Below are 13,779 nucleotides of genomic sequence, written 5' to 3'. Positions count from 1 at the left end.
ATTCCAACGATTTTTTAAGTCATCGCATCCAGTCTGCAAGGAAATGTTTGGAATTTGGGCTCTGGATCAAGGTCAGTGGAAAATGCAGCATCTTGCGACACACTTCAGAGGAACATTCATGAGAATCACATCAAAACCAACGTTCAACAAAAACAAACCCTACATAAGCCTCCCCCTACAACTACTGAGAATGTGGGGCCACATTGGGAAAGCGATGTTTTTGGTTGGGGGAAACAAAAGCTAGTAAATAGCACCAACTGTAATGGTCAAAGAATGCTAAAATACAAGAGAATTAGTGGGAAAAATATATGGGTCTAAAGGTGAGTTTACGCTAGGCTTCAACCCAAACTGCATGCATAAGACTCATCACCAACTCCTCCCAAATTCTTGTTAGCCCCGTCACTGGACTGCTCATCGAGAGTCACGCCACACCACAAGTCACCACAATGAGCAGTCTAGTGGGCGGGGCCAACAAGAATTTGGGAGGAGTTGGTGATGAGTCTTACGCCTGCAGCGTGGGGTGAAGCCTAGTGTAAACTCACCTTTAGACACATTCTAATCCAACTTAACCTGGGTTGTCGCATCCTATCAGGACATCCCTGAACTCTGGGTGAATGGTTTTGCAGGGCCACCTGCTTTAATAGTATCAACCTAAACTATCTTAGGGTTCCTCTTCATATCTGCCTGCCACAGAACCTGCTGTGACCCGACATACAAGTTGTAGCAGTAGTACTTACAGAGATAGTGAACTTATTCATGACAGGCTGAGTTAACATGGAAGAAGAGTTGAAAGAGTTACAGACTACCCAGAGCTCTGTCAGGGTAGAAGTTGCCAGAAATCAGTCCTCCTGGAAACCTTCGTTGACAGATGGTCCTTCCGTCCTGCGTTTGACGTCCTCTGGATCTCCTCTTCCTCCTCCTTCTTCTTCTCCTTTTTCCGCCTTGGATGAGGACAACGACGCCCCCCTCTCCTCCGTGATGGCATCTCTCGTCTCCGGCAGGAATGGGCACAAGATTGCCGATAGGGCAGATGCCAGCGTGAACAGCGCCGAAGGTGCCCAGACGATCGCCATGCCCTGGAATGCGCGTTTTGGGAAGAGCGACATATTTTTTATTTGATCTTTCGTACGTGAAGCGAAACAGAAACCTAATTTTCTTGTTTTCGAATATTTTCTGTATTTCAGAACTTCTGTTCCGATGAGAGAAAGTTAGTGTGCGTAGGTTAATGAGCATCGTACTAAATATATCTTTAATAAATGCTGTGCTTATCTTGAAAATCGCTACTTAAGAGAAGTATTGCAGTTACAAAACTTCCCTGGAGGTCAAATTTAACAGCAGACCTTGTATAGCAATGTACAGCAGTATTCTGGGGTTACTATTCTTATTCAGATGACGAACTCTATTCATGTGGAAGCCACAGAAGTCTTGTGATGTATACCAGTTTACTTATTATGATATAGGCCTAATAAAAGTATCTCTCGTGAATTATCTAGGCTCATGAAATCTGCCTTCATAAGAATATAAAATTCTTTATGATTCTTTATTACCTATCTGCAATTCGTCTTCTTAAGAATATAAAATTCTTGATCATTTATTATTATAGCGAGGAATTATTTTACGATGATTTTAGAAATTTCTAGATACCTCGCTCATGGATAAACTGACCTAAATAATGAACCATCATTGAGTTTTAAACAAAGTTAAATCATTTTGCCATTTTTTCTACCAAGTGCTAAGATCCGGGATGGCTTATCTGCAATAGTCCACCACCCGCCCACCTCCCCCTACACCCAACGCTTTCAAATCCATAATTTGGGTTCAGAAAAGTACCAAACACTGTTGAGTAATACGTTAATCTATAGATTCTTCAGTAATCACCTTGAAGCATTCTTATTTTTCCATTAAATGTGTAATACCTTAACTTTTAAGCATCTTATCTTTTACAGTCCAGGATATTCATTAAATGTGTACTTAGTACCTTAACTTTTAAGCATTCTTATCTTTCCCAGTCCAGGATACTCATCAAATGTCACTATCAACCAGCATCAACAAATAAAAACATAAGACTCACCAAAATATCGTTGATATACGGCGACATGATGCTCCCCAGCCGAGCCATGACGCTGGACTGACCGACCGCCAGAGCGCGGTAGCGAGTCGGGAAGAGTTCAGCCGTGTAAATGTAGCAGATGACGAAAGCTGCTGAGATCGCTATCTTTCCCGTCATTGCGAACGTCATCAGCAAAGCGAAGGGCACTGTAATCGATCACGGATGTTATTGGCAAACCGGAAGGCACTGTAATTTATTACGGATGTTATTGGCAAATTGGAATGCACTGTGATTGTCCACAGATGTTATTAGCATATCTAAATGCACTGTGATTGTCCACAGATGTTATTGGCAAATCGAAATGCACTGTAATTAATTACGGTAAATATTATTATCGGCAGACCGAAAGGCACTGTAATTAATCAAGGATGTTATTGACAAATCAAAATGCACTGTAATCAATCACAGATGTTATTGGCAAATGCACTGTAATTAATTACGGTAAATATTATTATTGACAGACAGAAGGGCACTATGATTAATCAAGGATGTTATTTGCAAATCGAAATGAACTATAATTAATTACGGCTGTTATTAACAAGCTGAAAGGCACCGTAATTCCTTACGAATGTTATTGATAAACCTAAAGCACTTTTATCAATCACAGATGTTACTGGCAAACTGAAAGGTACTGTAATTAATTACGGCTCTTATTGACAAGCTAAAAGGCACCTTAGTTAATTACGGATGTTATTGACAAGCACAAAGGCATTATTATTAATTACGGATGTTACTGATTAACAATCACAGATGTTATTGGATAATGTTCAACACTGAATGTTTACCTTATCTATCAGTGACTAACAGCATTTAGTTACATTTTTAACATGACTCGAAATATGAATTGGTTCAGTTCTTCCATGTACCAGTTTTAGAAGTATTAGTCGAACTTCACCAAATCAGTCGTTGTAATTCCTTGCTAAGAATCAAACTAATGCTTTGTATCCCCATTACCTTCATCCATAGAGGCTACAAGGATAGCCACGACGCAGATAGCAACGCCGGACGCCCAGAAACAGGCGGCTAAGCTGATTCTCCTGCCGATGTACACCATCAGGACCCACGAAATCGGGTAACAAGGAATCTCGGCCAAACTCCCCAGGGCCACGTACAAGTAAGGGTCGGTGCTGGAAGGCCGAGAAAATAAGTCTTGATGATAATTTTAGTGAGGTGGAAGTGTTAAGGACACGTGAAATTTTGTATATATATATATATATATATATATATATATATATATATATATATATATATATATATATATATGAAAAATAGAGAAGAGACCGCATGGAAAAACAGCTTACAATCTAGTCTTCTCTAGCTGCACCATAGTAAATTCACATCAACCGTGCATTTGATGTCTAGGCCCGTCCCTTACGACGCTCTTGATTGGCTGTTGATAAGCCAATCGCAGGGCTAGAAACTTTCTCCTCAGTCTCTCTCGAGAGTTCACATAGGCAGGATGTATGTTCCACCTCTCCTGAAAGAAGTATACCTCAGGAGAGGTGGAACATACATCCTTCCTATGTGAACTCTCGAGAGAGACTGAGAGTTTGCAGCCCTGTGATTGGCTTATCAACAGCCAATCAGGAGCGTCGTAAGTGACTGCCCTAGACATCAAATGCACGGTTGATGTGAATCTACTATTGTTTAATCTCGCCACGTTGGAGTGTTAGTAGTAGTAAACGGGATCCGACTTGGCAACGGCTCCTCATCTCGCTCTATTTCTCCTTTGCCAGAGCTTGTTTACTTATCAAAAGGCGTCCAGTTCTTACCTAAGGTTGTCCGAGTTCAAGGAGATGCCGTAGTATACCATAGAAACGGTGCACCAGCAGAAGTAGCTAATCAGAATCTTCGTTCTGTGCTCTCGCTCTAGTATCAGGATGAAGTATTCCTTGAAGTTTCTGACGATTCGTCGAGACAAGGCCTCTTCGATTTTGGGTTCCTTCTGGAAGAGGAATAATAAGAAGTAAAATTCCTTCTCATAAAATCTAGCATACTAAGTTTGCAACTAACTGTAATTAGCACAGTCACAATGTCAAATTTTCTGGCTTGACATAATAACATTGGGGGAGTAATACCCATGCTTCAAGCTAGTAATGATTATTTTGCTACCTGTATCTTCATATTGCTATGTACTAGATTAAATTTTGTCGGCTGGCTGTTTGGGCCCTATAGAAAAACGGACTAACTGGGGAAGGACCTATAATTCTTTAAATCCTCTGATGTGCAATGGATCTTCAGTGATTTGAATAATTCCAACAGATACCGGAGGTACTGAATTGAGGACACCTGGAGGAAGCTTTAAAAAAAAAATAGACAGAGTGCCTTTTCTTTTAGTTCATGTATTCCTCTCTGACATTATTTTGATTAAACCAAAGACACAGTTCTTACCGGAGGGGTCATCTTCTTCATGGAAATAACGACAGCCTCCGAGGGCGGAAAGGCACGACCATTTATTCTGGCAACCTTCGAGAGTACCTCCCTGGCTTCTTCGTACCGACCATTATATATGAGCCAGCGCGGTGATTCCTCTATGACCCTGTGGATGGAACGTTTTGGCTTATTTCTGTTAAACCTTAAAGAATACGCGTCATTACTGTAAGCCTAGTTGTGCATGCGTGGATGACCATTTTTTGTACTAGATGACAATGATAACAGTGGCTGAAGAAGGAAGAAATGGTAATCAAGGTTCTTGATACGAAACACTGTGCGCATCACGTCCCGCCACCACTCACCAGTAGTATGCAATGGTCAGTAGCAGAGGGACTGTGTAGGCCACCTGCATCCACCTCCATGGTCTGATGAGATAGGCGACGCCAGGCACTACCAAAAATCCGATCGCCCAAGGAATGCCGCCTATGCTTCCAAAAGTTGATCTTTGGCTGTGAGAGCACACTTCCACCGCTGAAAAGTATTGCGTCAAAGATAACCGTTCATAATAAGGTCCTAAAGGGCTCATACAGTCATTCAAGATGATCAATATCTCAAAATTAAAGGTAATTTCCTTAGCTGATATTTTACACGACCAGTTGACACAAACTAGCCAATGTTTGCAACTATATTGTTATCAGTTTCATTATACTCTGGGTCTAGGCTGAAAAACCTAAGCTTACAGTTTACCCCCACAGACTACTTTCGTCGCACCGGTAAAGACATATGGATACAAACTGCACTTTATGGTATAATAACACACTGATCTCAAGCAGACGCCAATTGGAAGATGATGAGACCCATTTCAATTTGCTTATGAACCTTCTCTTCCTTATCGGCTCTATTGGCTAGGGTAGCTAAAAAAAGAAAAACTCTTAATTCGTGCGGAACTTACCATACAAAAAGCATGCTGTGTAAAAGCCGATGCCGAAGAAAGCGACTGTAATTCTGAAGAGAACGTAGAGGGAATACACGGGAGATATAGCTGCTCCAAGGGCGCACAGGATACTCAGGACTGAGCAGACAAGTATGACTGGTTTGCGGCCATACCTGTAATGACGCAAAGATAGACTCATGTGGAAATGAAGTACAAAGATCTCCAGCATTTCAGCCATTTAAACTGTTATTCCATTCTAGATTATGATGTACTAGTTCTCACTTAGCCATGAAGTACGGAAATATCAGGTCTCCGAGAAGGATCCCAAACTGGGCTGCAGACTGGGTCGTCGAGTAGAGAGCTCTGTCCCCGCATACCAGATCCCACTGGCGGGTGATAAAAGAGAAGGAAAGTGTACCTATAAATATTAAAAAAACAATGGATGATTATTTAGTACAGGCCCTTCGTTCATAAGGATGGAATTCGTCCAGAGGTTTAGAAGTTCCTTACAGTGCTGTATTCAACTAAAGAAGAGCTTTGCTTCAGTAGGAATAAGTAGTGCAAAATAAAACAAGACTGCCAGAATAACATCAATGGAAGAACATGCTGCTTTTATTAGCACTATTATGAATAATGATGTCCTTAGTTCAACTACTAATAATGTGCTTAGTACGACAACCAATAATGTGTGCTTAGTACAACTAGTTATAATGATATACTTTGTACGACTACTATTAATAATATCCTTAGTGCGACTGCTAATAATGATCTCATTACAACTACTAAAATAATGATGTCCTAAGTACGACTACTATTAATGATGGCAACTTAGTAGGCCATTATCAGTGATGTCCCTAGTACTAATACTGATAATGTCCTTAGTACGACTACTAATTATGGTGTCCTAAGGTATGACTGCCACTAATATCCTTAGAGCGACTACTGAAAATAATGTCCTTAGTATAACTACAAATAATGATTTCCTTTGTACCCTTAGTGCGACTACTTATAATTATGCCATGAAAGGAAGGCCTACCGGTAAAAGCTCTGCTTGCATGCAATTCATTTAAGCCACTTTACCTCGGCGACGAGTGTCAGGCTGTAATGGCTGACGTTGAAGTCTCGAGTCTGACAGGAAATGGGGCTTCCGTCCCCGATGGAGATCGAACCCCGACTTTCCACGGCGGCTTCGTAGCCGAGTTCGACGGCTTTCGTGTAGTTGTAGTTGTAGAATTTGCAGTTTTTCTCGTAAGTGTCGTTACTGGGGAAAGGAAAATCAGAAATGAAGGGGACTCTTGCAGTTTCACATAGAAAATGAACAGAAAAACAAGTTGCTTATAATCCTAGTACTACTTCTATCATAGGCTGATGACTTTTGAACGGATGGAAGCCAGGGATAGAAAGAAACGGAAATGGGACGTCACCCAGACTGAAATAGAACTATTTTTTATTCAGATCTGTCAAGTAGATAGACTAAAGAAGAACCGTTCTAAAATATAGATCAGACAAATTCGACCAACAATGCAATTCTAGCACACATGTAAGTTGAACACTGAAAGAGCTGATGGAGCAGAGATCGAATTAGTCTACTGGACAAGGAACTTTTCAGAAAATAAGTAAAAGTCGAAGTTATTCGAAATTAAATCTGCTCCCAGTAGTAGACCTAATATACGGAAAAGAAACCAAGCCAGAATGAACGCAAACACTAGTTGTATAAAAGATGAAGAAAATTGAACCATGGCCAAAAATAGTTAGTTATTTTATTGAAAAAAATATACAATTATTAGTACAAATTTGTTCACAGAGGGCCATAATGCAAAATATACTAAGTAGACAGCAATCTCTTTTGTTGTTGCAAGTACATGGCCTACAAAGAAAAATACATCAAGTACAAATAACATAAGCCTATAAGATGATAAAAAACGTAAAAGGAACTTACTACAGAGAAAAACGTAGTCACATAACTATCCAGTATCAAGTCGTAACACACATGATGCTTTAAAATAAATGCAAAATTGAGAAATGATGGCACGAGTTCTCTGATTGCGGACTGAATGACTAGCAAAGATTACTGACCTAGATAACGGAATGGCCAGAGCTCTGATCTGCTGTTGTGTCCAGTTGGCTTCTGTCAGCGGTGCAACGTGGCACCAGTGCTCTGGCGTATCCCCGAGGAACTGGTAGGTGACTGTTTGAAGTGGCAGGATGAAAAAAACTGGAACAAATGCGAAACGATTCTGTCAGTAACTGAATGGCGAGTGCGCCTGTCGAGCTAAGATATCGTCCAGCAACAGAGAGAAAATATGTACAAAGTTCTATGAAAATAGACTCAAGTCAATTTCCAAAGAACCGGATACGGGAAATCTGATGAAAGGAATATTTACCCATACAGCTAAATGCCAGCGTTGTTATGTTCCATCGTCCAAGGGGGTTAATTATTTCCAGGAAATCCTCGAGTTCAGAGACGCCGGCTACTCCACCTTGTTCATCTAACTGGAATGTTTCCGAAGTTCCGTGTTTCCCTTGGTATGCCAGATCTGTGGGAGCCACTTCTCCGCTCGTCTTCCTTTGGTTAACGACATTCTTTGAGTGGATATCGTCTTCCATATCTGACGTTCTGAAAGTGGCGGAAAAAACTTAGAAGATATTTCCTAGTCCCAACCTAGAACCGTGGTTCCAGCAATGCATCTAGGCTTATGTAGCTTGCCGATTCGAGCAATGACGTAACCCCTGTTCACACGAGTCGTATTCCGCGCAGATGCAAAAAGTGGTGATCGTAGCACCGCACACATTATTATGGCGGTTATATGCACTGCTCATTCAGTATGTTCAAAAGACAGTTATCCAAAACTGAACCGCGCGGATGCATAGACAATGACAGAGCATAGGGGTGATAACACTGGTAGATCTCATTGATAGATCGTTGGAATTAATACGCGTGATTGCTTGTTGATTATGTCTATGCATATATATATATATATATATATATATATATATATATATATATATATATATATATATATATATATATATATATATATATATATATATATATATATATATGTGTGTGTGTGTGTGTGTGTGTGTATTTCAGAATTACCCTAAAATAATTTGACGATTTACTTACAATGAACAAGGGTGGTAAATCATCACATAACATAATGCAGAGCGTATTCATTTTTTATATGTAAGCATGAGTACACACATCTAGTACAAACATATATATAATTCTGTATTGTATATACTATATACGTATCATATTTATATAAATAAATAAATATATATCTCGGTAGTTAACACATAATTTATATGTTATATATAAATACGTTTATATAAACAAATACTAAAGAATATGATATATATGTCTTATATCCTATATATATATATATATTATATAGATATATATCTATGTAGTCCACATAAATTTATTTGTAATATATAAATACGTTATATATAAATATACTATAAATATATGAATATATACGTATGTATATATCATATATATATATATATATTAGATATATATTTATCATATATATAGTATATATCTTATATCTATATATATACATGATGTACACATATATACATGTATGTATACACACGTGTACAATAGGAAAATTCCGACACGTTAAGAACCATAAACGGCTTCGTCTTTGAGTTCAAGTTATCTCTAGCGGTGGTTTTTGCAACCGGTCTGATGTCACTGTAAGAATGATAATAAAAAATAAGATTTAAAAGGTTACTTTTCACAAAACCACTTGGTTATTACTCTCACGAGGTTAATTTACAAATCTTAAATGAAAGGTTCACCAAATAACTGAAATAACACGTTCGTGAAATCACTGCACATATTTTCCCAGAGAGCGGGAACTCATCACACCGCCACAGAATCCCACTTTATAAGTCGTTCGTGTAAGTAAGTCATCATCACTTTAGCATCAGCATCGTGTCGACTTAATAATCCGAAGCGACTGCAACGCTCCACTACAGTTTTCCTTTTAATTCCGTGAGACCATGACACCAGATTTATCAAGCAAACTTCACGAACACTTACCTACCCACCTACCTGACTGAGGTAAGTCGCGCTAGCGGAGGGAGGGAGTTCCAGAATCCTGCGAATGAGATGGTCGGTTGACAGTTTTGTATATATAGTTCGATTTTTGTCATTTCGTTCCTGGATTAATCAAGGAGGATCGAGAGTTTCCCTTCTGTCGAATGTACACCAGTCTTGCGTACACTTTCCGATTTCCTTATTTCCCCCTCTGCGACGAGTTGAGAATAAATTAGCGCAGATATACCTTCCTTGATAACTCTCCAACACTAGACTCATAGGGAGGCTGACCTCGTAAGCTTCCGTTCTTATGCGCGTGATATTGGAAAGGTGAAAAGTGCGATAAGACTTGAAATAATTCATGACAGACTATGACTAAACGAAAAATATAAGGTTAACAACCAACTGTCATAACTTTAGACGCAGTCATAGCTCACATCTTTCACTTTTGACTCGAATATATCCTTTAAGAGAGGCGATGAACTGTCCTTCTTGTGTAAAAATACATTTGGAATTTTTTACTCCTTAACTACGTTTCAGGCTTTGCGCTTCCAGGAGAGAGAGAGAGAGAGAGAGGCTGGTTGCCAACCTCCCTCACAGGACGACCTTCAAACAACAACGTTTATGGACACCGCAAGAACGCAAGCACGGAAACACACATTTATTTTCTAATTGCCTTTAATTTCCACGACTCTCCTGCTCTTTCTCTCACCCTCCTTTCTCGAACTCTCATCAAGACCATTAATCTCCTTGTATGCAGCGAACTTTGCAGTTAAATGGATTAAGGAACAGGTTGCATGAACTTTAAGACTATCAACACCAAGTAGGAATGTGAAAGGTTCACGCGCAACCCTGCCTGGCTCGGTGACGTCACGTGCATTCAGCCCACTACACAAACCTTGAGGATTGACGTAGCCTGCAGATTTATGTTTGATGCTTGATCTGCGTCAAATTGAAAATCATGTATCAAGAAATATTCTTTGACGCTAATTATAATACTAGCTTGCTTCATGCAGTTTCCTCGGCAGAGCGCTTTTAACCTACGTTTGAACGTCAGGCGTGGAATGTCGAACAGTCCAACGTAAACGGCGACCGGTGAAAAGTCTTTCAGTGTACGGGAGTGATCTCAAACGAAATGCATTAGGCCTAGGAGACTATGGCATGGGTTAGACCGTCTGGTATAAGGACTTTACATGATATCTCCATTCGCGTGCTTTTGTTTTACAAAGTGGTAGTATTTTGTGATTTAAGGTTAACTGATCTTGGTTTTTAATGTATGACCCATTATTCAATTTATTTACATTGCTGTCAACGCTGTTATATTCTCTTTCAGAAGCTGTCTTATTGCAATGACTACTGACTGATTGGTTTATCCTCGGCGTCACCCATCCTGGAATTATCCCAAGGAGTCTGGTACAGTATACAAACGAAACGGTGAGTGGCTAACGACTTTTTAATTTTATGATAAAATTTTATTTTGCAAGCTAATCCTCCCCCTCTGGGGGGGTGGGGGGGGGGGTGCCCTGGCAGGGGGAGGATGTCTTTTCTGACATAGGGTAAAAATTACCGGACGTCAGGAAGGGGCTTCCGTTTCCTGAAGTTGCTAATTTGTTCCTCAAACTTATTCAGTTTTGTTTAATTTGGTTGTTTGTTTTTATTGTATTTTTTAATTTTAAAATAATTTTCAAGTTACTTCTTGCAGATTAAAATATAAAACTGTCTTAGGATTTTGAAATGGCCAGTTTTTGGTAACCTTTAACCTTATATATATATATATATATATATATATATATATATATATATATATATATATTATATTTATTTATTTGTATGTATATATATATGATATATTATATATATATATGTATATATTATATATATATATATATGTATATATATATGGTATATATAGATATATATATATATTATATATATATATATATATATATATATATATATACATATATATATATATATATTATATTTATATGTATATATACATATATATATATATATATATTATGTATGTATATATATATATATATATATATATGTATATATATATATTATATATATATATATTATATATATATATATTATATATGATATGTATGTATGTATACATGTATGTATATATTATATATGTATATATGTATATATGTGTATGTATATAATATATTTATATATGATATAATGTATATGGATATATATATATATCTATATATATATATATAAATATATATTATGTACATAATGTATAATATATTATAGTATATATATATCTATTATATATATATAGTGTATATGTATATGTATCGAATTATATATTATTATGTATATGCTATATATGTATATGTATAATTTTATACATGTATATATATATAATCTTTAATTGTATATATTATATATATGTATATTATATAATATATGTATATATGTATAATATATGCTATATATATATATATATATTATATATATATATATATATATATATATATATTAATATATACATATATATAATATATATTATATTATATGTAAATATATATACATACATATTATATATATCATATATTATGTATATGTATATATTAAATTTATATTTATATATATATGTATATATATATATTATATATATATATTATATATATAATATATATATTATATATGATATATTATGTATGTTATACATGTATGTATAATTATTATAATATGTTAATTGTATATATGGATGTATATAATATATATTATATATGTATATATGTTATGTATATATATATTATATATATATTAAATATATATATATAATTATCATATATATATATTATTATATATGTAACAATATGTATATATAATATATATATATATATATATATATATATACTATATATATATATATATTATTATTATAGTGTCTATGTATATGTATTTATATTATATTTATATTATATATTATATATGTAATGTATAATTATTATAGTTAATTTTAATACATGTATATATATCATATATATATATATATATATATATGTGTTATATATATATATATATTAAATATATATATATATATATATATAGGTATATATATATGTATATATATATATATCATATATATATATATATATATACATATATAGATATATATATATATATAGTAATATATATATATATATATGTATATATAGTATATATATATATATATGTATATATATATATATATATATATATATCTATAGATATATATATATATATATAGATATTGTATCTATTATTTTTTATATGTATGTGTATATATTATATATATTGTATATAATTGTATATATATATATATATATGTTATATAATTCCTGTATATATATATATATATATATATATTATATAATAATATATCATATATATATATATTATTACTATACATATATATATATATTATATTATAATGTTATATATATACATACATATATATATATATATATTTGTATATGTATTATATATATATATATATGTATATGTATATATATATTATATATTATGTATCTCTATATATATATATTATTTAGATATATATATGTATGTTATACCTGTATGGATATATATATGTATATAGTATATCTTGTATTGTATATATATATATTATCTATATATATAGTTATATATATATTATTATATAAATTAAATTATTATTAATGTACATATATATATTATATTATATAATATATTGTTATTATTATATATCTAATAGTGTATATGTTATTGTATTTCTCGATAGATATATATGTATATGATATAATGTATAAGTATATATTTTTATACCTGTATGTATATTATATCTTATATGTATATAATATTACATAATATTATATAATATAATTATATATATATTATATATATATGTGTGTGTGTATTATTATATATTGCTACTTTCAAAATGCATATTTCCCCTTTTCGATTGTATAAAATATTGTGTATAAGATTTTGTGCAACATTTTTTCAGATTCCTAGATAGCTTAGAGATAGGATGTCTTAAATGTGTGTTCAGATTTCGCATTACATAATATGAAAAGAATATATATATAACGTAGAATGTAGAAAGAGAGAGATTTTCTTTGTCCATTCGAAACTACGATTGTTTCCCTATTATGTCAGCACTGTGAGATTAGAGGAACTCCGAGATCTCAGTTTGCCTTCCTAATCTGTGAACACGTTTGATAAGCGAGCTCAAGACTTCATTTGTCTTTTGAGATTCTGTCATCAAGTAGGATAAGGGGCTTCTGCTTCGGTCGATCGAGTCGAGTACGTGTCTTTTTTTAA

General features: G+C 34.5%; 1 protein-coding gene across 1 annotated transcript; it reads right to left on the bottom strand.

Annotated features, from left to right (window-relative positions):
* Positions 1-758: 758 nt before the first annotated feature.
* LOC135214964 (organic cation/carnitine transporter 2-like) lies at positions 759-9,726 on the bottom strand. The gene is made up of 12 exons (XM_064249458.1): positions 9,472-9,726; positions 7,802-8,034; positions 7,494-7,632; positions 6,498-6,678; positions 5,700-5,803; positions 5,436-5,590; positions 4,846-5,014; positions 4,502-4,649; positions 3,883-4,055; positions 3,065-3,237; positions 2,072-2,256; positions 759-1,076 (listed from the first exon to the last, which is right to left on the bottom strand). The coding sequence occupies exons 2-12, from the start codon at positions 8,022-8,024 to the stop codon at positions 840-842; spliced, it is 1,887 nt and encodes a 628-aa protein (XP_064105528.1). The 5' UTR covers positions 8,025-8,034; positions 9,472-9,726; the 3' UTR covers positions 759-839.
* Positions 9,727-13,779: the final 4,053 nt, after the last annotated feature.

Source organism: Macrobrachium nipponense, chromosome 46 (genome assembly GCF_015104395.2).
Source record: "Macrobrachium nipponense isolate FS-2020 chromosome 46, ASM1510439v2, whole genome shotgun sequence".
Taxonomy (NCBI): Eukaryota; Metazoa; Arthropoda; class Malacostraca; order Decapoda; family Palaemonidae; genus Macrobrachium; species Macrobrachium nipponense.
Note: the sequence above shows the minus strand (reverse complement) of the source record. Positions and strands in the feature narration are given on the sequence as shown.

What these genes read in the sequence shown, in the direction of transcription:
- LOC135214964 (XM_064249458.1), bottom strand. Translation starts at nt 8,024, where the DNA reads ATGGAAGACGATATCCACTCAAAGAATGTCGTTAACCAAAGGAAGACG. An exon ending in GCCTGACACTCGTCGCCGAG is followed by an intron (nt 5,804 to 6,497) that starts GTAAAGTGGCTT and finishes ATCACCCGCCAG; the next exon opens with TGGGATCTGGTATGCGGGGA. An exon ending in CACAGCATGCTTTTTGTATG is followed by an intron (nt 5,015 to 5,435) that starts GTAAGTTCCGCA and finishes AATACTTTTCAG; the next exon opens with CGGTGGAAGTGTGCTCTCAC.